A 24016-nucleotide genomic window follows, 5' to 3' on the forward strand; every position below is an offset into this window, starting at 1 on the left:
TAGGCTCCTGGATGCATTTGGACTGGCTTCCAAACACATCCAGGAGCCTACGGCTGGCTTGCGGCTAGCTTCCGCAGGGCCTCCGGATGCATTCGAAACTTGTCTGTTTTGGCTTCCACACCCACAGGCAGGAAGCATCGACTGGCTTCCAAACACATCTGGGAGCCTGCAGTTGGCTTCCGGCCAGCTTCCGCAAGGCTTCCGAATGCATTCGGAACCCATCTGTTTTGGCTTCCACACCCACGGGCAGGAAGAACGAATCGGTAACTTATATATATACTAAGTTGTAAATGATGGAGAAGGATTGGAGGAGATATACATCAAAAAACCTGTATGGGAGGAGAATATAAGAGATCAGTCAAGAAGAAGAAGAAGCTATAAAGTAAAATGAATGTATAAAAAGAATATTTAGTAAACACTTGCAATGATATTGTAGCTGACTTATGCAGAGGTACAAATGCAAAATCAAAGAGGAAATTAATAAAAATATTTGATAATTATCAGAAAAGATGATAAGAGAAATAAGTCATTCATGATTGCAAAGAAATCTAAAAATTAATAACAAGTAATAGTATATTATATTCTATTAAGGATAAATATTACTTGTATAATAATAATCCATGATGTGTGTGTGTGTGTGTGTGTGTGTGTGTGTGTGTGTGTATGAAAAATAATAAAGAAACCAGAATTATACTTATACAGACTATACACATATCAATCAAATCAAGTTTGCATACACATTATTGATTGAAACAGAAACAACAAGGCGATGTTATGCAAAATCTCCATTACATAATTCAATTGCAAAGATTAGGTAGTGTAAGTGTCAGAAATTGAGGTCATTGTCCTCACATCTCAAGTATCCTAAAAAGGGGCATTACATCCTAGCACTAACAATTTGGGAAAACTATCTCACATATGTCAGATGGAATGGCTCGTAGAATTGGGTCTAAAAGCTTAGTTTTAGAAAACCTCAAATAAAGGTGTGTGCCTCAAATAAAGGAGTGTGCTCTATCTCACTATTGATTGGATCAAATGGCTCATAATATTTTGCATCTAGAAGCTTAGTTTTTTAAAACCTCTAGCTAAACAATGTTGTATGTGCATGTTCTATACATATGCATATACGTAAATACATAATGCTAAATCTGAATCACCCAAATAAATATTAAATCAATGGAGTTCATGCATATCTGCCCCATTTGATATTTCAAGAAAACTAAATCATTGTTGTTTGGATTGAACGGCCAATAATATTTTGCATCTAAAAACTTAGTTTCAAAAAGCTTACGTTACATAATACTCATGTGTGTATGTTCATAATTACAGTTTCCTGACCCCGAGATGCGCAGAGGTGGGGATGAGTATCAGATTTACTTCACAGTTTGAAAGATCATGATATGTACAAAAGTCTTAATCCATATATGCATTTGCATATTGCATTATGTTTTTATCAAATCGAAATTCCAACTACTATACATAAATTTCCACACAATACCCAAGAGCAACCTATGCCTTTAATTTGCCAATCTTTTCCACTCTCTATGCTATAAAAAATTCCTGCAACATTCCTCAACAGTGCTATCTAAAGCTCCCTTGCTCTGATTTTTGGTTATCTATTAACATTAATTTTTTTTTTCTTTTTTTCTGATCTTGCAAGGAAGGACAGTTTATGATGATGACAACAAAAGACTACTGACTATTAAAAAAATTGTAACATGTGACTTTGAATGACAATACCCATCCATGGTCTTCCCAATTTGGATACGGATATTCATTAACATAAGGGTAAACACCCATGCATTAGCATAACAAATTAGATACATGTTATTTAAACGGTGAATACATAAGTAGGCAATTACAAAGTGAAATTTGATGTTGGCAAATATAAATCTCCTCAATGAATTGAGTCAATAGGTCTCTCATACCCATAAAATTGATTACATAAGAGGTCATGACAAATATCGCAAAACCAATTATATTATTATAGATCCAGAATTTTTTTAATTCTAAGACTAATCTAAACAATGATTCATTTTATATCTAAATTACAGGTACCTGTATGAGTGTGTGTATAGGCATCAAAACCCAGTACAATAGTTAATTTCCTTGGGCACAAACACAGGTATATGTGTATGTATATGTGGTGTACAACCATCTGAACCCAGTGAAACATTTTTTTCCTTGGGTAGAAAATAAGAATATGTATATGTATATGTGCATGTGCATGTGCATGTTCATGTGCACGTGTGTGTGGGTATTAAAAAAGTTTAAATAATTTTCCATAAAACAATGATAGTCATAGTGGCCAATTAAAAAAATGAATACCTTATAATTTGCAAAAATGAAAATTCATAAATTCATAATTCAATAATTTTTCAATCGTTGATATACAATGACAATTCTAATCAATAATTAATGATTCTTCATATTCTTCTTCAAAAAGCATTGGAGTCTAACATTTAGTTCAATTTCAATTGAACCACAACGAATTACAATGCCACTCCCACCATGTTCAGCTAATTGCATGAGTATTCATGAACATACATGTTCAGCTAATTGCATGAGTATTCATGAACATACAAGGTCTATAGCAATTTACATAACAGTGATCAAAAAAGAACAAACCGTTTAGCTAAAATTAGCAACTACGACTTCTAATAAAAGAAGCCTATAGAAACATAATAAATAACCATTAATAGAAAAACAAAAAAGAGACTGTGTAATTGAATATTCTAATAGTACCCTCTCATGAATGCTTAGAACACTACACAAAATAAGCAGCTGCTCAGAGCCTCCCTGATTCTCCAAAACTAATAACCAAAATCCTTCCAACCTCATGCTGAGAAAACAAAAACTGTCACTCCCTACAACCAAAGAAACTGTTCAAACTTTGAAACTAAACCGCGATTTTAAAGACAGAAGATCATCAAACTCTCCAATGTTCAAGAAAAGAGACACGATTATGTACAAACAAATCAGCAAAACCTTTTGTGGATGAGAACTACAACCCTCACGAATCTGGGGCTCCTGAACTTGGACTTAGCTGAGTCTTGGGTGAGACGCACCAAGCCTCAGAGACTCGCAAAACTCGCCGAGTGTGAACAAGTTTGAATTCTCAAACTCCAAAAACTGTTTTTTTTCTCTTCAAGTCTCAGAATGCTAATGTTTTCTGGATTTGTGATTCCAAAGTTTAGATGAAATGTAACATTTAACTCCCCATCTTTGCCTTCAAGTCAGTCCCATTTGCATCGGTTCAACAGAATATATTCATGAAATATAACATCTATGGATAACTCACATTTCAATATGTGTTTTATCTCTCTTTTTACTTTTTAGGAAATATTTCATGTATATATTGTCAGGATGTTTGAGAGTGGTTTCAGAAAGGCAATAAACTCACAAAGAATTGGGATTAAGTAAGGTAACGGTAGAGAAAGAAAAACAAGAAAGCATATTTCATTTAACTCAACAGCTCTATTAAAAAAGGTAAATGTTCCCTTTCATTCAACTATATATTTGAATGGAAAGTTATTCAAAATTTACTCGGCAAGCACTCTTGGATGTATTAAATATATAAACAATGAAAAGCAATAATCTTCTCTCACCCATCAAGAACAAGCTTTAAGGGTTGTATCAATGCAGATATATGACCTGATACCTGCCATGGAAGGAAACCATGCAAAATTTATTAACATTAAAGAACTATGAACACCATTACTAAACTGGCAAATAAATTCTAGTCAAAACTGGAAATAGTAAAAATTATCAAATCGTAACCTGCACACGGGGGATTAACTTTGTAAGTGTTTTCATAGCAGCGCGTCTGATCTCTACAGGCACATTTGAATTGTCTGGCCTAAATATCCGGATAAGAGCGGGCAGAAGCAAGTGCATGTGTTCATCTAATGTACCTACAAAAGTAACAAATTTTATCACTGATCTTGTAATTTCCTTGAAATGGAATCTAAGAGGAGACTTATAGCATCAGATTTATAAAAAAAATATGTGGTAGTATCCAGAATTATGATATTATGTCTGATTTCCCTCTGAACAAATTACTTTATTAAGTAATTTCACCACATATTTTATTTTGGAAAAAGGAATATAAAACCAGAATTGCTTACTGCCAAATATTTCAAGGGTATGAAGAATAGCAGGCACATAGCTGTAGCTCCCACAGCGTTCAGCATCAGTTAGAACCTGGATACAGCAAGGCAAAATCTCTGGGAGGTATGCTTGAAACTCATCATTCAGAGCCAAACAAAGCTGCTCCATCAAATGTAGGATCTGTCATGAAATAGGAAAGTTACCATAAGAATCAAGAGAGTAACTACATGTTCTCAAATCCACTAAACAGAAATGCTATGATTCTCTATGCCTTCTGAAAGCTCCACTCACTGCAGAAGGATGGCAGGTGCCTGTCAAACTAAATGAAGACCAAAATTCCGAAATAATTGCAAGTAATTCCGGTAAATATTTGCGTATATGCTGCAAAATACCACAAAGCACATTCATATTATAATACTTTTTTCACCTTTCCAGAAAATGAATCAAATTAGCTCGAATTTTAATGAACGGAACATTAAAATGAAAACATATGTGAGAATGCATCATTACCTGGCGTACAATAGAAACTAAGGTTCCTAGCTTCCATGTAATGAAATCCTTTAAACCACCTTCACAAGTATGAACAATGTGGAAAAGATCAGGTAAAACCTGCAATAAACATTGATTAAATTGTCACAAGGTTAACATTAAGATGTGCAGATTACAGCAGGCATAGTCTTCACAAAACCAAGAAAGCAAATTACAATTCTTGATTTCTTTCTGGACCTAAACAGGGCAAATTAGAGTCATCCTGCAGTACTTGAATAACATTTCCAGGTTGACCTTACACAAGTGTTTGATTAAGTACAAAAAAATTACTAAACTTTCCAACTAAAAATTCATCATGTTCTACAATACCCTGGATTTTACAAATGCCCAAAACCAAAGTAATCTGGAATATTTAGAAGGTCTATCAGGCTCTTCATACAACAGAAAATAAGTGGAAAAGCACAGACAACAATAAACAAAGCTCGCAATCAGCTTTTCATTGCATTTCAGTTATGGACTGCAATCTACTTCAGCACATGCATTTAACTCAGTTCAACAATTAACCCATATTGTTTTAGTTCCATCCTTTTAATCACTAGCCATTTTTGCTTCTACCAAAACATTGTGTGTGAAAGAGATTAACCTCCTCGAGGAACATAAATAGTTTGATCAGTCACACTCCAATAGTGAACTAATGAGGAAATAGATAACTGTATGACCTTACACAAACCCCTGAACACATTATAGGAACCAGACCAGGTCAAAGATGGCCCCAAGCCTGAAGGGATGTACCACACACTCGGCCAAAATGACGATGTGATGAGTAAGCCGATGGCATTTGATTATGCGATGAAGTAAAAGGGTCTAGACCCTCTCAACCGAGGCCCAATCGGAATCCAAAAGAGATGGCCCCCACACAACAAAGATGTAGACCACGGTCGGTCTATGTAATGCCTACCCCTAGTTTGCTTTTCATGTTGGATTGTCAAACTCTTTTAGGCCAACTTTATGGTTATGTTTTATGATTAGCAGTACTTGGTTACCAGATTTGATTGGATGTTATTTCAGACTCAATTTATATATGTGATGAGCTACTTGATACTCAATTATTTCATGTGTTCATGATTATTTCGATGATGATATATGTATGTTTATATAGTGATTTCACTTATTTCATGATGATAGTTAGATGGATGATTTGTATGCAGTTTCTATAGTTACTTACCCCATACTTGCATGTGAATGGTGTACTTGTATGTTTTACTTTGTGTTTGACGTTTCTGATGTGGTTGAGGGAGGGAGTCGTAGTCACCTGCTAGTCAGGATTTACACAACGCACCACTCCCCGCCATTGCCTATTTAGTTTAGATTATATGTATATGTACATGCTTGGATTTAATGCAGATTGCAGGTACCGGACATCGACTTCCCTGAATTGTCAGAATGAGCATGCCCTATCACAGTATCTCAATGGTAAAAGAGGGGAGATAATTCTCGAGTCCAAATCCTAACCTTAAGCCAATTGTCATAGAAAGTAGGACAAGTATTTGAGTTTTACCCTTCCAAATTCATCATGAGATGTGAATTCGTGACCCTTGAGTTTGATTTAGTACTTTGTCCTTTATAATGGGTGTTCTTATTTAGTTTTGTGGTTCTATTGTGATTTTTCAGTTATAATTAAATCAAATTCAAAGATTATTAAATAAAAGAAAAATCAATATTTAATTATATTTAATTAATTGAGAAATTAATTAAATAAAAGAATTAAATTTAAAAGATTTAATTGATGTTCTAATTTTGACATAATTATATTTATTTAATTTAATAATAATTTATTTAGGAGTTTCATTTTTATAATAAACTCTAAATATTATTATTAGTTAAATTAATAAATATTTTACTAAAGACGTCTTGTGATTTAATAAAAGAGAGAGAATAAATTTAATAAAGTTTATTTTAATTAAAATGCAAAAAGTTTGCACATGAAATTAAAATAAAATTAATTAATAACAAAAAGGTTTCGCGTGATTGCAAAACTAAAACCCTAAAAGGAGAAAGCTCTTAATAAAGAAATCGAAGCTCATTTTTACATACACAAGTTTGGAAGGGCCAATTTCCGAGAAAGAGGATTTTCGAAAGGACGGGGATTTCCATGCGAGCTCTGAGCATCAAATCAAGGTAGGATCTTGTTGGGTTTTGCACAATAAATTCCTCTTCAAAATTTCTCTGTCTTCTCCATGTTTGTATGGATCTATTTTCAGAATATATTCAGGTTGAAACCCTCGTGTTGAAATTTACTGTTCTTCATTTCTTGAAAACGCCTGTGAACGAATTAATTATTTGAAACCTTGTTTGAGAATCTTGTTTTCGTAATTAGATTATTTTGGAAAAACTATGGATTCGAGATGGGGTTAGAAAAAGACAAGGTTGAATGGGTACTCGTACCCACGTACCCAAGTTCCGGGTACACGTATCCTACATACTAGGTACTCGGTGGAGAGCATCATAGCTAAGGACCTTGATTAAGATTCTGATTTTTTTTTTGGTTTTTTGTTTTTGTATTAACTTGTTGTTTATCAAACTTTATTCAATACCAAATCAGTTTGAAACTTTGATACTCATTAACAATAAACTTTATCACTGTTCAAGTCATAAGTTTATCATTTGCAATATGTCATTGTCATATGATTTAGGATCTTCTTGTTCATGTTTAAAGTCTGCCTTCTTTGTTATGCATCTACGCATTTATCATGTATAATTATTTCATAGCAAATCTGAAACTGAAACCAATACATTACATTTGCAAACTTTATCATTGTTCTTGTTTTGAAAAACCATTGTCATGACTCATAATTTCAGATTTTTTATAAATATAAAAGTATAATTTTTAAATAAGTTTGACATACCCAAGTACCTTCGTCCCCTATTATGAAAATACTTTAAACATTCAACATATACATATATATATAATATATATATATATATAATCTGACTTATGGCTCATATTTTCAAATTTCTTGTTTTGAATGCTCAATGTCATGACTCATGACAGATATTTTGATTTTTATATTTTCTATAAAATATTAATTATATAGAAAAAATTAGGCATATACACGTACCCCCGTCCCCTATTTTGACAAATATGCGTACCCGTACCCGTTCCCGTACCGGCACCCACGTACCCGTACAACCTAGGAAAAAGGAATATCAGTAATTAAATATGAAATTGATAATTTTGCAATTATTTTCCAACCAGATCTGTTATTAAATTAAATTTCAAAAAATATATTTCAATATATTAATACCACAGTAATAATATATTACTGTGGTAATAATAATATTTTTAAGAAAAAGAAATGATATTGTACTGTATGTGTTTTTGGAATTCGAATCTAGGGTTTTATGTTTTTAAAAAAAATTAAAATAGTATTGGGTGGGCGGGGGCCACCACCCCTCACCCACCTTTCCTTTTTACTCATCGCAGTTGACTGCAATGGCCACCAAGGCTATCGTGCAATCCTTGACTATTGTGGCAACTGAGGCTACCAACACAGTCTAGTCGCATGCAATCTGGTCGCACGCAGGCCTAGGGCCGCGCGGCATCCACCCCATATTATGGGGTTTTCTAAATACATTAAATGAGTTTTGTTTTAGTTATTATTTATAATAATTTTTATTATATATTTTGATTATTATTTATAATAATTACTATTTAATATTATTATTATTAAATTAATAATCATTGTTAGTTTTTTTTTATAATTCATAATTATAGATGTTTAGATATATAGTTTTTTTTTTTAAGGGAAATTTTTTTTATGATTTGTTGAGTGTAAAGGTTCTTGTGGACTCAAAAGCTTTAGCAAATCTGTACTTCTATAAAAACAAAAACTGAGACTGTTTTAAATCAAAATCTTATGTTTTCAAAACCAAACAGAATTATGAAAATACACTTGATGTGATGTGCGTTTTACTTTGTGTTGGGGTTTGGTTTTGACTTAGTTCGTTGACCAATTAGGATGTTTACTAGAGACTTGGGGAGTTTTGTTTTGTGATCATGTTATGGTTTTTATTTGGTCACGATCTTTTATACCTGCCAATAGTGATAGATCAAATGAATGTTAGTGCTTTCCAGTTGCTTGTATAGAACTGAGGTGAATGGTGTGATTTTCCTAGTGTAACCTTTGAGTTTTCGATTAGTTATCTTTCGATGCTTTCCAATTTCTTGTACAGAACTGAGGTTATTTTTGTCGTTTTCCTGTTGTTACCTTTGAGTCTTCGATCAGTTATTTTTTGGTGTTTTCTAGTTGCTTGTATAGGAGTGAGGCGATTATTGTGATTGGTCTTTAGGTGTTTTCCAGTTGCTTGTAAAGGATTGAGGTAAATACTATGTTTTATCTATAGGTGCTTTCCAGTTGCTTATACAGGACTGATGTGAAAATTGTGATTTTATGAGTTGTACTTTTCATGAGCTTAGGGTAGGTAATCTATTTGTACGTTGGGAAGTGGCTTGCAATGAAAGTCAGAGCCCTAAAGAGGTTCTCTGGGTAACCCATTGTAAGTTGTTTTAACAAGTGATAACATTCATAAAATGAGTGTAAAATGAATTAATAAGAGTCAATGTTTTTCCTTGCCCATGCCTTGAGTGCTAGTACAGGCTAGGATGGGAGTAGAGAGGTTGCTTGGTTGTGACCTTGCTTCGTTAGTACGCCTTGTCTGTACGAAAAGGATACTGATGCCACATAGAGACACTATGGGGCCGGAGTCCAGAGAGGCTACCAGGGTAACCTTAGAGTTCGCTCATGCGATGACACTTGCCCACTTGCATAGCAAATTTCCTACGTGTCTTTGTTGCCTCTAGGATTAGATGATACTTGTGTCTTGGTACCTTAGAGAAAGATTGCTATAAGGATTTCCTTGACCTAGATGTTGGTTATGACTTGTGGATTGATATCAGTATGGGACTTGAGACTATCTCCTTAGCATGGTGGGAGTGGATCATTTAGGTTCCACGAGGTCAGGTGGTAGTGTTTCTTATACCATTGAGACACAACAATTGGATGCCGATGCTAAATGTCCTTCTGTAGTTATTTGTTTCATTTTGATCATGCGTCCTGATGGATGGTTATATTCTGTTGTACTGAATTTGATTATTAAAAATCTTATGAGATAATGTATTATATTCTTGATGTATATTCTTTGTGCTTTTCATACCCTGTGACTTGTACAGCGGATGATTATGCATTCTGGTTATGCCACGTGGCATCTTATTTAATTTTATATTATTTAATTAGATTCGTACTTGAAGTTTATCTATGATGAGGATTTGTAATGTATCATATTTTAGTATTTATAAAACTTATATATATGTGATTCAACGTCATAGGACCCTTGAGAGATGAAATATGTTTATGATGGTTGTATGTATGTGTTATTGCTTCCGCTATGCTATGTGTTGATGATATTATTTTTTAAATAAAAAAAATTGGCAAACTTGGTGAAATTTAAGGTTAATTTCTTTTGGGTTCCCTAGCGGGGCGTTACAATCTAATTGAGGAATCTAAGAGGGACAAGTTGGACATAGTGTCCTAAAAGAGATGTCTGAAGCATTGTCTTTCCAACATGGCTAAGGAACCCAACCCATTCTTGACCATGGATTGCATGGCAGGTCCCAAATTGAAATGAGATCTAGAGAGCTTAACCCAAAGGTAAGGGTAAGATGATGAAATATCGACCTCTAGGCCTTGAAAATAGAAGTGAAGATGGGAGGTCTCCACGCAGTCGAAGACAGTCGCTTGGGTCTTACTCAGGCTCACAACTAAGTGCTGAAAGTCACAAAAGGAGGCCAAACAATGGAGAAGTCATTGAAGATCCTCCAAGGAGCAGACCAAAAGAACCGCATCATCAACAAATAAAAGAATGAACATTAGAACCTAGTGTAAGTAGCAACCGTCGTCAGGAGCAAGAAATCCTAGAAGAATGCCTTGAGCTCGTCAATGTATATGTCAAACCAGGTGGCAGGGAGAGGGCAGCCCTGCTTCACCCCAATGGTACTCTAGATCGGATCGGATAACCCCAGCGAAGTCATGAACATTCCCACCACAGTCTCATATAACCTCATAATAGCCACCAAAAGAATCTTAAAAGTCTCTAAGCTTCTGAAAAAGCACCACTCGAGGAATAAAGTCAAACACTTTGTGAAAGTCCACAAAGCAACAGTAGACTTTCCTTGAGTAGTGTCGAGCCTCCTTAACAATAGTTGCAACATAAAAATATGATCCATGTTATGAAAATTGGTGCAGAAGCGAACCTCACCCCTTGCACGACAATGTCACCTATCAAGCTCTCTAGCTAAAATAGTGTTCAACACTATAGCATAGAATTTGGCAAAAGCATGCACAACCATGATGGTCCTCTAATTGTCAAGGTCCAAAATTGACTTGGCCTTATGAATCAAAAGTACAAACCACTCTATTAACGAGCACTAAGTGGAAGGAACCCAAAACCGTGATACCATGATCGATGAGTTCCACTTGGAAACCTTCCTCATTTGTTGTCTTGCTACAACTCATGGATATAATCGCCTTGTAAAAGCTAGAGATAGTGAAAAGAAGGCAATGGGTCAGAGGGCTGAGGTGGAGGGGGTTGAGGTAGAGAGTCTGAGGCTGGGGATGTCGTAAAGAGTGGAGGTGTGAGAGACTAAAGAGTTGTGGTTCGGGATGGCAACGAAACACACGAAGAGGACACGATTATATTGAGAAGCGGGGTGAATCAAAATAATAAAAACTTTGCCAATTTAAAAACTTTTTATCCAAATAACTTTAAATGCTGAAATGAACAATTATGCACATAACACAATAACACAAGATTTACATGGAAACCCAATGTGGGAGAAAACCATGACAAAAATGCTTTCATTTATAAATTGTTCTTTTACAATGTTTTGTAGGTTCCAACCTACTTGAGGCTCCAACCCTTATGTTTATGAGCACCGACTCACTGGAAGCTCCAACTCCCACACTTCGTAGGCACCGACCTACTGGAAGCACCAACCCCCACTTTTGTCTCTGTAAGCACCAACCCACTACACACACACTTCTATTCCACCCTGATAATGTTGCTGACTCAACTCATGATGGATCTTGTTTTGCTTCCAAATACCTTCCCTTCTTCAATCTATTGTTTATTGTAGTCTCAAATCTCCAATTAGGTAATCAACATATTTTTATATTTATTATACTTTCTTACAATATATATAGTCTTTATAAATCCCTCACTCATCATATTAAAAATTCTCATACATATATATATCTGATAAATTTATCTACTTGCATATACTTTTCTCTTTAAGGGCTCACACTATTCTCTTTATTCATTTATTTCTTCAGCAGACTTCTCTACTTTTATTCGTCCCTTCCTCTTCTATTATATTCCTTTTTTTGTTACTTCATTCATATTTCTTTTTTCAGATTTTCTAAACAACAATTTCTTACTGATTTTCAAACTCTTCATATATACACGTTATACATGACTTTTCAAGGAACCATCATGTCTTCGTATGCATCTAATGATTTCTTATTTCAAATCAAATTATATTAACCATCATATATTAATCACTCAACCTTCCCATGATTGTTAATGAAGTGGTCATTATCTGATTCGAAACTTCTTACTGATATTTACGCAAATATATTCAAAAACTCATTTTCTGGGCCTTCATCAAAATATATTGAGGTTCACAATCCATCTTTGCCATCAAAAGACCTCAGTTATTTATCATATGGCTCTTCTATTCTATTGTTTCTATCGTAACCTTGGATAAAGAAAAAGGTTATTTAATCTGTGATATTGCTGTGAGCATCACCTAGATGCAGTGAGTGCTAAGTGTTCGATTTATTCTCATGAGAGATGGATTCATGTTGAATCACTACTCATGAAACATGGGTCAATGAGTTTGACTCAGAAATCACACAGTTAAATCCTAATAGCAATATCACAATTTGACATGTTGTGGAAATTATCTCCTACTTATCAATTGATGAGCTTAAGGGGCTTTCTAATGAATGGTTCATAAGGCACAACACTTGGTGAAGGTTTTGCAAATGGGGTTGCAAGCTTTGGGTTTAACCATGGAGGAAACTCCGTAGTTAAGCGCGCTCAGGCTGGAGTAGTACTGGGATGGGTGACCTCCTGGGAAGTCTTCGGTGCTTCACCCCTGTGAGCATCACCTAGATCCAATGAGTGCTAGGTGTTCCATTTATTCTCATGAGAGATGGATTAATGTTGAATCACTACTCATGAAACATGGGTCAATGAGTTTGACTCAGAAATCACACAGTTAAATCCTGATAGCAATATCACAATTTGACATGTTGTGGAAATTATCTCCTACTTGTTATTTAATCTCATCGACCAAATTGATGTTATCGGTTATAATTAACCTTTTATTGAGGTCATTGAGCATACCATATTTAATATCACCTCTTTTTATTGGTATTGATATATGTATCAAACCCTATAGCCAGATTACATTTGTATCTCCTGTGTCTTCCACTCCAAAGTATCAAGAGTCTTCTATTTTTTATGTTAATTATATTTTTCTTGGTCCGTGTTTCCACCCAGGCAAAGCATGCTCAAATACAATCGCTGAAGAAGTTACATGAATACTTTCAACTAACATATTTGCAAGTTTTAACGTTGCCTTATTTGTTCCATATATTGTGACAGCACATAGTCTATTCCAAATAGGATGATGTGGTAAGTTTGACCGCCACTTCAGCATTGTATATTATTTCAACCTGACGGGTTTTTAAATTGCAACAAACAGAATCCATCACTTTGTATTTGTAAAGATAAACAGCTGTAAATCTCCTTTACTCCTTCAGACTTTGTGTTGACAGTAGGTTCCAATATATATTTTATCAATGTGGCAATACTGATAGTATCAACTCAAAGTTGAATCATTTCGCTCACTGCTGTAGCATATTGTTGGCTCTCTTTGACTTATGACTGATGTACTTATGCAGAGAATCAAACATGCTGATTCCATTATTTAATCGCATCTTGTCTTTATTGTATCTTGATAAACATTATATCATTTATCACTTGTATTTCTGATTTATCGTTGATTCATACACTTGCTTCATTGCCGTCTTTGCTATGACATTGAACACATTATATTTTTGACTTCTGCTGACTTGGAAACTCACGATGATATGAACTGCATATAATATGCAAAGTATTTCTTATTTTTCAAATCCGACAGCACCTCTGTTTGTCTTCTTATTTTTACATGCTTATTTCTACCTTTCGATACCTTGCATATATTTTACTCGATATATGTATTGCATCTTTTGTCTTATGTGCCTCGTAGGCGAACTGGGATTAAGTCTGACTTTGCTGTTTTCTTTCATAGAAATTTCATCACTGCTGGGAGATTGTCTGATGTGGAGTCCTCTGTAATATTATTTCTGGAAAATATCATAATGTATATCCTTCAGAAAGACAAAACCATACCATCTTATGCTTTTGATTAAGGTATTAAACTTACATAGTATTATAAGTCTGGCCTTCTATGTCGCTGCCATACTGTTATATATGATAGATGTTCCTTTCTTATTTTCCAGATGCCTTACACTCAGATTCAATCTTCTAAATCATCTAGCTCTGTTGCTTGATTCAATAGGTATCAACATTATCATAGTCCTCTTTGACTAGTTCTTCTTTATTGATCTCATACTTCATAAAATCACTACTTTCATCTTTAGACATTGGCCTTCATACATCTTAATACATCATCAAGGTTTTTCCTTATTTATTTGTATGCTTTTCCAAATATACCAATATATATATAATATGTCGGTAAAGAGTTTAGACTCTATATATGATGTTTAAGGTAATGATTCCATATATCCAACTCCATAGTTCTAAACATACTTCTTGCTATTCCAGCATTAGTGGTAATTATTCATTTCACATTTGCATGGTGAGAACTCATTTCATATTCGCCATCAATGACAATATTATTTTTTGTTATTTGACATTAATGATTATATTTCATCAACACAGTACGCCAAAAGAGCTTGGGGTAATGCAAGAGTGAGGAACAGAGGGATCTCCACTACGACCTAAAGTACAACCGCTTTTTTGTGACAAATAAAGTAGCGGTAAGAGAGTCACAACAGAGCAAAGGACGAGGAGTGAGTGGTGAAGGCCAAAAGAATCAAACAATAGAAAGACTTGCAAGCATCATCAAACCACTAGTTGATAGGACAAGTGTTCCTACACTTGGGGCTGAGAAGAAAGTGGGTGGTGCAAGTGGGAAATGGAGAGGCGAACTTACTTCCAAAGCACAACAGTCAATAGAAGATGACGCTCGTACCTCATAAGGGGCCCTAGCTATCCTCAGAAAAGTGTTGAAGACCCTAGTTGCTTGGATCTACCTCAAAAGTACAAATTGAATCAAGCTAGTGGTCGTGAAGTGGGGTTTGAAGATCTTTGGTCCGTGTCTTAAAATACTCTAGGATGATGATGTCACTTGTGATCTAGAATCTAGAAATGTTCTCATGTAAGTCCACATAAGGGTTGCCACCTTATGTGCTATGTACTACTTGAGACGAGGAGGCCGACAAAAAGTAACAAACTACAATGAAGATGTATGTGTGATGCCATGCAATGTGACCAATACGGTTCCACAAGAATCTAGCCAATGTGTCAAATTAACCACTAAAGTAGTGTTGACGAGATGGTCTCTAATCAAACAAGCGACACCACCCAACCCCCTAACAACATCAAAATTCCTAACGTCGTCCCTACAGACAGAAAATCGTTGATACCTAGTTGACCAAACAAGAAGATGGATAGGCCTCTAATGAGTCTTAGTAACGACAAGAACATTATAAGAACCAACAAAATCATGAAAAAAGGCCCGACAAGGACTGTAAGGTGCCTTTGTCGTTCCAACAGTTGAGAAGTAGGGAACCGCTAAGAGGCTTCCTCTTGTCCAAATACCGCCAAGACCATCTTTTGGCCTAGAAGGTCAGTATTTGTTCCCAGCCAGGGGGAGGGGAGTCTCGAATAACATCTCTAAGGTTGCAAAAAATTGCCCACTTCCTGTAGCATCTAGCCTTTGCAACAAGTCCATGAGAATTTTTCAACTCTACCACTTGTGATTTCATAAGATCCTCATCAAGATAAATCTAAGTAAAAATAGGACAAAGCTTCATCCTTGCTCTAAAAACTCAGAGCTAGATAGTCAAAGAAAGGAACCTCAGAAAAGAGTGTTATCAAAGCCAACCCAAACCCTATCAAATGTGATATTTGAAATGCCTAACTGGTCACTAAGGAAAGATCACTCAACCGAAATGGGGTCAACGGAAGCAAGAGAAAGGCCCCAATCTCTCAAATTGAGCTCTCGACCACGTCCAACATACTCATCTAACCACATCCCTTGTCCAATCATTTCCACGCGAAAGAGAACTGCAATGATGGTGTTGTTACAAATGGAGGCCCAAGATTTAATATGTTGTTCTGTTTTTTAAATCAAATAAGTTTGTATGTTAACGAGTTCAGTCTGCTTGTCCTTAATGATACTGATTTCCCCAAACTGTTCAGTTATGGAGTCAATATAGGTTTTGATATCTATTGATCCTGTGGTAAAAGTTTCAAAGAAATCTTTGATATGTGCAGAATCAGAGCAAACATGTTGTTCCAAATCATTCAAAGATGCAGAAAGAAACTGGACGGTGTCACAAAGACTTTGGTTTTCAATTTCAAGCCTAACCTTTCAATCTATGAGTCGTTGATAGGTAATAGATGGAAGTTAAGAAAGAGGATTATCCATAGGACGAATAGCAAAATGTCGACAAAGGCAGAAACAACCACAACTTGGACCAACGACAGCAGCAGGCAGTGAAAGATAGTGAATAGCAATCAGGCGCAAGGAAGAAATAGCAATTACCAACCAAACAATTCAGCCAACACACCAAAAACACCCTGAAACAAGAACCCCCTATCAAAGGAAGATCCACCGAAATCTTGTGAGGACAAGGCGTAGGGGCAAGAGGAGCAACCACACAGAACCAAAACAGCAAAAGCAATGTCGACCCAACTGAAAACTAGTCGAGTAGGAGAAGAAAAAAAAGCGAGAGAAAAGCACTAGGCATTTACAGTGTTGCCCAAATGAAGACATACGCAACCTTAAAGACAAAAGGAAGACGCACTCAAATGCAGGATCGAATAGAGCCTACAGGCAAACAGATTGAGCAATTAGGAAAATTGCAAGAAAGTAAAAAACTAAAACTCCAAGACTTTGCAAGCTTGTAAAAATCCCACGTGAAAGGAGATACAACCCACGCAGCCACACCCACAAAACCAAAATTGGTGTTGAGGTTTTGGATTGCTGCAAATGTATTTGCACTGCCATGTCAGGTATGTTTTTTCCATTCCAAAGGAAGCAACCTCTTGGATTTATAAAGAGCATAAGCCAAGAAGAGACATGTCCGTTCATGGCACATGTCTATTCATTTCTTAGATAATTAATATCAAATTTTAATTATAATTATATATATATATATAAGATTTCCATTAACTATTATTATAATAATTTCTCACATAATATTTTAGATATATATAAATTTATATTATATATATATATATATGTAAATTATATCTCATATATAACAAATATATGTATATATATGTATATATATATATATATATATATATATATATATAAAATAGGTTTATCTGACTGAAGCTACCAAACATTAACACTCCCTCTTAGCTAGCAAGGATAAACACAAATATTACAGCATTGGTAATATTCAAAATGGCAAAATTTAAGGATATCTTTGTTCAGAAGATTTTCACCATTTTGATATCATGAGTATTCGCCTTCAGAATATCAACAAATGATGTTCCTCTAAGTATTGACCTGCAGAATATCAACATATGCTATTCACCAAGTACTTAATAAGGTAATGACCTACAGAATATCAACACATAATATTAACCAAATGCCTATCATATATCCATACAAACAAGTCATAAAACGTCAAGTGAATGACATCTAACACTTAGTTGTTGATTTACAACATATAATTTATCATGATTTGTTTCAGCGTTTACATAAAAGGTATATCATGATTTAAGTTATTGTAAGATTGTCACCTTCCAATACCTTCTGCAAATACAAGTGATAATCATTTGGAAGTACTCACTTCATCATGATGTAGACAGGGGGTAGGCCAGTTACACACATGGACTTTCGAACTCCCTCTGAATATCAATCATCTGATCTCCTCATCCAAAGAAGTCTTTGTAGAAGTGACAAACTCCCTCCAAATCTGATATCAATCTCCCTTTACCCGCAAGAACATACTCGAAGGAAATAAATCAACGCAAATAGCTCTTATAGTACGTATAGAAATATAAATAAGAGATTAACTACGAAAAGTAAATAAAGGTAGTTCTTGAGATATAATAATCAAAAAAATATTCATCTCCCTCCATATCTTGAGTTTCACTTAATATCTTTTAGACGTAGCATCTCTAGAAATGGCTCCTCTTCATAAGGCAGTTGGATTACTCATACTTTGGCTTCTTATTGTAAATCCAATATATTTCCATTGTTGAGACTCTACTTCCCTCCTTCCCTACTGTGTATTGATGCTTTGCATACTCTTGTGATGGACCACATTTTCTTCACTTTCTTCATACACAGTTTTATATTTATTATAAATACATATAACCCCATACCTCTTTTACACATTCTTATCTACAGCCACTCACTTTTACAATTGACATAAATCTTAATTTATATTTTATCTCGTATAAGATGTGCTTTTTCTATAAAAAAAAATATGCCCCTTCAAAAATAGATTACATTCCTCTTGTGTAGTCCTCCCTATATCTCTTAGATAGAAGTTTCTATTTGCACCATCCCTTATCTATACAACCGAGGGTAATTAATTTCTCACGTGGCAACTCTTCTTGTTTCTTGATTTTTTCAACTAAGCACTCTTTCATTCATAAATACAACTTTCATTGATTTTCTCCGTCCGTAGCTTCTTACGCAATGTGTCGACTCCTCAAATGAGCCCCAAAGTCTTCTTGTCTAATCAAACAATTCAATTTTAAGGTATTAGTATGCTTCAAGATACTGATGGTGGATTATTTGTCTCGATGCAACAATTGGTTGGCAAGATCTATTTTAACAACAATGTCATACTTCCTCCTTATTCGTGCCACCTGGGCTGATAAGGACACTAACTCTTCAAGTACTAGTTCACTGGGTTTGGTTTTGATTCTATTGTCCACTTACTGTCTGTACCGATTGCTAGTCACTCTCACCTCCTCTTACGCTTGTCCGTTATAATTTTCGGTTCGCCAATGGTTGATCCACACACTTGTCCTCTTGTTGTGTTTATTGTTGATTGTTTTGTCTTGTCTTGTACATCGTATGGCTATGAGTCACCACTTTGGATGTTGGCCACCTTTATGGTTCCCCCATGCTACATGGGAAGTTGTACTGTTGACTTCCCTAGTCTTTGGTTTTGTGGATTGTATTGTCATGTCACTAATTGCTTACAAATACCCCTTGTTGACTATATTATCCTTCCTTATTTTCCTAATTGTCTCTATTTCTGCTACTTGATTTTTCTATCTGCTAGAGTAAGAAAAGGATAATTAGACTTTTGTTTGTTTGAGTTTCTCATGCGATCATTATACTTCCTATCCACCAATATAGTCATCGCTTCTCATTCAATACCCAATACTCACAATGATCTGGAATCAATGCAATTGTGGGTTTGTTCAATTTTATGGAAGGAAATATTACAATAATCAAAAGAATTTCTCTTTCACTAAAGAGACGGCACAAAAGATGAACATTGCTCTGATACCATGTTAAGCTTTCAGATTGCTGCAAATGTATTTGCACATCCATGATAGGTATGTGTTTTCCAAAGGCAACAACCTCTTAGATTTATAAGCAGCATAAGCCAAGAAAAGACATGTGTCCCATGAAGGGACATGTCTCAATGTTTATTAGATAATTAGTACAATGATAAATTTTAATTATAGTTATATATATATATATAAAAGATTTCCATGAATTATTATTATATTAATTTTCTCACATAATAATACTTTAGATATATAGAAATTTATATCTCATAATAAATATAAATATATATTTATATATATATTATATCTCATATATAACAAATATATATGTATGTATGTATGTATGTATGTATGTATGTATCTAAAATAGTTTTAACAAAAGCGATGAAGCCAGAACGAAAGCAACGGGCAAGCGATGAAACAATACGACTTGGGAGGTTTTTCTTCACAAGACTTAGGAGAACATCTTTTAAATTTCTCAAGACTTAGGAGGTTTTTCTTTACATTCATAGCTTGTCCCAGTAGCGCTCACCGTTTACTAAAACTAGTGTCACAGAATGAAGTTCTATTTTGGAAATGGTTTTAGAAACATAATTTCGAATTCATCACAAACACAAGTTTCTAAAAAATGCAGAAAGATAACTAAATGCTAATTTGAAAGGTCTAGATGAGCTTTTTACCTCCCAAAAGAAATATCAAAACAACCACCATCAAAGTTGGTTGAGTTCGAATTCCACATAACTCCTCCTAACAAAGCCACATGTAAAAAAATTTAAGAAAACCCAAATCCGAATCAAAAGTTATTTTCCTCGAATGTCCCTGCATCATTCTCCCATTGTTGAAAAGAATGCATCTCCCGCAAGTGGTTTGCTATAAACTGTTGCAGTTTTGTGGTGTCGAACTTGATCACCTCCCACACTGATATCCAGGTGCTATCTATTGTTGGTAATCCATCCTACTGAATCAAATACCTATTGTAGTGACCAATTTGTGTAACTATAAACTGTTTGTCCAGAATTTGAACACTCGTTTCCTCCTCGCTTGGAAGTTGGTGTTGCCAGTACACTTCTTTTCTGCTATCTGTGTCATCAAACTCTCCATGGATTGCATACAAATCACAAACATTAAACACTGGAGAAATATCCAAATCATCTAGTAAAAAAACCTCATAAGCATTATCAATTATTTTCTTGACAATTTTGTAATCTTTTTGTACTTTAGCTTATGATATGTTCCAATAGAAAATCTCTCACATCTCAAGCATATACCATCACCAAATCACCTTCACTAAATTATGTTACCTACTAGCTTTGACAAAAGCTTTGTATCTCCCATTAGTATACTGCAACTTTCTTCTTACATCTTGTTGGAGTTATTGAAGGTGTTTAGCAAATGCTTCGCCATCATCACTAAATCTATCTTGCATAGGAAGTGGTACAAGGTCTAGAACACCTTGAGGATTCTTACAATCTGAAAAGGAGATTTCCCAATTTATCTATTAACAGAACTGTAAGCAAACTCTGCTTGGGGTAATGCCAAGTCCCACTATTTGGGCTTTTCACCAACAACACACCTTAACAAATTTCCCAAACCTCAATTAACTACCTCAATTTGCGCATCTGTTTGGGGATGACAGGCACTGATACACTGTAACTTTGTTGCCATCTTCTTGCATAAGGTCCTCCTTAAATGACTCAAAAATTTAGTATTCCTATCAAATGTGATAATCTTTGGAATGCCATGTAGTCGAACAACCCCTGAGAAAAATAAGTCTACTATCCTTGTTGCATCACTAGTTTTTTTACAAGCAATAAAATGAGCCATCTTGGAGAATCTATCAACTACAAAAATAGAATCAATACCTTGCTCAGCATGGGGAAGTCCCAAGAAAAAAATGCTTACTCAAATTTGTCCATAGTTAAGTGGTTACAGGTAATGGTGTATACAAGCATGTGTTCTAAGAGTGTCCTTTAACCACTTGACAAATTCTACAACATGCCACATTCATAGTGATGTCCCTTCTCATCTTCGGCCAGTAGTACTTATCTTCCACCAAGGCTATTGCCTTGTCCTTCCCAAAGTGACCAGCCAAACCACCACTGTGAAATTCTCTAACAATATTCTCTCTCATGGAGGCAGCTGGTATACAAAGTTGTTTCCCTTTAAAGAGGTAACCATCCTGCTGAAAATACTCAGCTCTCATATGATTTGAAACACTAGATGATGGCAACTTGAGTTTTTCTACACTCTCCCAAAAATCATCATCAGTCTCATACAAAACTTTAATGGCATCAAAACCTATGGCTTAAGTTTCCATTGTACTCAAGAGCATTAAGAACCTGATTTTGTTTCCTACACTTGGGGCCCGTTTGGTTGCTAGAATAGGAATAGACATTTTGGAATATGTTTTCAATTCTCCATTTGGTACGCCAAATCGGAATAGAGAATAGGGTTTCGTATTCCAATTTTACTCCTAAAACGAGCATAAGTTTATGCCAAAAAAAACCTATTATTAAAATAGGCCATTCCTATTCTCAATCCTATTATCCCAAATTTCATATTTTCTCGGGTCTGTGAGCAAGCGCATAAGGGCAAAAAGTTATTTTCTCTACATTGGCAACATTTTGGGGGCCAGGGTTTTTTTGGCAGGGTTTCTTCTCCACTCCACAGCGGCTTCACTCTCCATTTGGGGGTTTCATCTGCAACAGTACTCCGCAACAGCTTCACTCTCCATTTGGGTTTCATCTACAACAGCTTCACTCTCGATTTGGGGATTTCATCTTCAAAGCTACTCCGCAACGGCTTCACTTTGCATTTGGGTTTCGTCTACAACAGTATGTAAAATCCCGAATGGTTTGACGTTTTTTAAAATGCTTTGTTTCAATGAAGATACACCCACAAATAGTAATAGTTGATTATATCATTTTTCCAAACCAGCATTACTTAAACCAAGGATGTATCATCTTTGGTGGATAACTGTGTCCATGCCTTTCAAATGATTATGTTGATATAGGATAGTGAGTGTATCGATTTTATGATTTTTAAGGAATTTTGTGGGTGTTTTACAATCAGCTGACCTTTTGGTTTTGGTAAAATGAGGTAGAAGGTCATCACCAAATACAGATGATCAAGCCCACTGTGAAAAGGAATATGGATAGATGATCTGTCATGTAATCGAATCATTAGACATCACATGTTCGGATAGAAATGTAAGCACATGGAATCTATAGGTTAAACACCAAAGTCATATAGTATGGGAAGTCGGTTTTAGCTCTGTAAGGCGTTCGAGTGGGCTTTGTGGCAGGACTTTGGAAAACCCTCTTTCGTCTTTATTTTTGTGCTAATTGTTTACAGTTATTTCGTTTGCAAGTGAGTGAGTTTTATTTTCAACACTTTTAATTTTTTAACTTCTAGTGCCAGCGTAATTTTTTGTTATTTCTTTGTATATGTTGAGATAAAGGTTTCTGATATATTAAAGTGAGGTCAACAATATTCTGAATGTGATGAAAGAGCATGTATTTTCTGCTGGCTGCTCGCCAGTGGTCCTGCGATAGATCATGGCATGCACTATTGTGATGGTATGGGTAACTGTAAAACGAACTCCTAACACTAGTCGTAATTGCGTTCATTTAAGTGTACTGATGTCTTTTTCATTTCTTTTTGCCTACAGAAGGACCTTGCCTTGATACAGTAGTGATGAGTGCCCTCTCCAAGATGATGCATGGATGGATTTTAGGTAAGGTAATTTATAAACTTGTGGAATCGGGCAAGAATATCAAGCTATTGAAAATCTTGCAAAAACTGTGCTAGTTTAAAGAGCTTCTAGTCTGGCAACTGGTAGGATGAGACACATATGGACCCCTTAGAATTATTAACCAGGATATATTCGCTAAGGCCTCTGCCTATTGGCAATCTATTCAGTGAGATTTTGGCAAGGTTATGAAATTCTGGGAAGATAGATTCATTTTTTTGACCTCATTTGATAGAATGTAGCGACCTCCTCCTGGTTTTATCATTTCACCTTTGTAAAATTCCTTAGTTCTGGTAGATGCCATTTAAACAGGGGAAACATCTGACGTTCTCATAATAACATAAAACAAGCAACAAATACAAAATTTGATGAACAGACCAAATATGCATCCTGATCAAATACACAGTGTATCTGGTAACAAATTTCCTGCCCCCATCTCAATGTACAACAGTCAGTTTTCTCACCTCACCAGATAATCTAAACTGCTCTTGATTATTGATATGTTCATGCTAGGTATAGCCACCAGCAATTTTGCATAATTCTCCCCCATCTATTCTGTGAAATAAATGCTGTCAACATGAATTTTAACTCTTAATATCCTATATATACATGAACACCATTTTCAACTACGTAAGAACGTTGTCATCAGGTAAGATTGTCTCATGCTGAATAAAAAGGAAGAATGAGGAAGAAGCCTTATTGTAAATACGATTTACTAAAGATTGCGCAATAGATCCTTTGAGTGGTGACAAGGCATTT

The 24016-nt window shown here is 35.2% G+C and overlaps 1 protein-coding gene across 3 annotated transcripts in view; it reads right to left on the minus strand.

Moving 5' to 3' along the window:
* Positions 1–24016, minus strand: part of LOC149575709 (serine/threonine-protein kinase TOR-like) — a 214384-nt gene that overhangs the window by 150092 nt on the left and 40276 nt on the right. For all 3 annotated transcript variants that reach the window (XM_089815481.1, XM_089815482.1, XM_089815480.1), the window contains exons 20-24: positions 4621–4719; positions 4402–4491; positions 4128–4290; positions 3781–3914; positions 3609–3661 (exon numbers count right to left, since the gene is read on the minus strand). In XM_089815481.1, coding sequence (XP_089671607.1) covers positions 3609–3661; positions 3781–3914; positions 4128–4290; positions 4402–4491; positions 4621–4719 — 539 coding nt within the window. The remainder of the gene's footprint in view (positions 1–3608; positions 3662–3780; positions 3915–4127; positions 4291–4401; positions 4492–4620; positions 4720–24016) is intronic.

Source organism: Cupressus sempervirens, chromosome 2, assembly GCF_028749045.1.
Source record: "Cupressus sempervirens isolate cs-2001-9-10 chromosome 2, ASM2874904v1, whole genome shotgun sequence".
Classification (NCBI taxonomy): domain Eukaryota; kingdom Viridiplantae; phylum Streptophyta; class Pinopsida; order Cupressales; family Cupressaceae; genus Cupressus; species Cupressus sempervirens.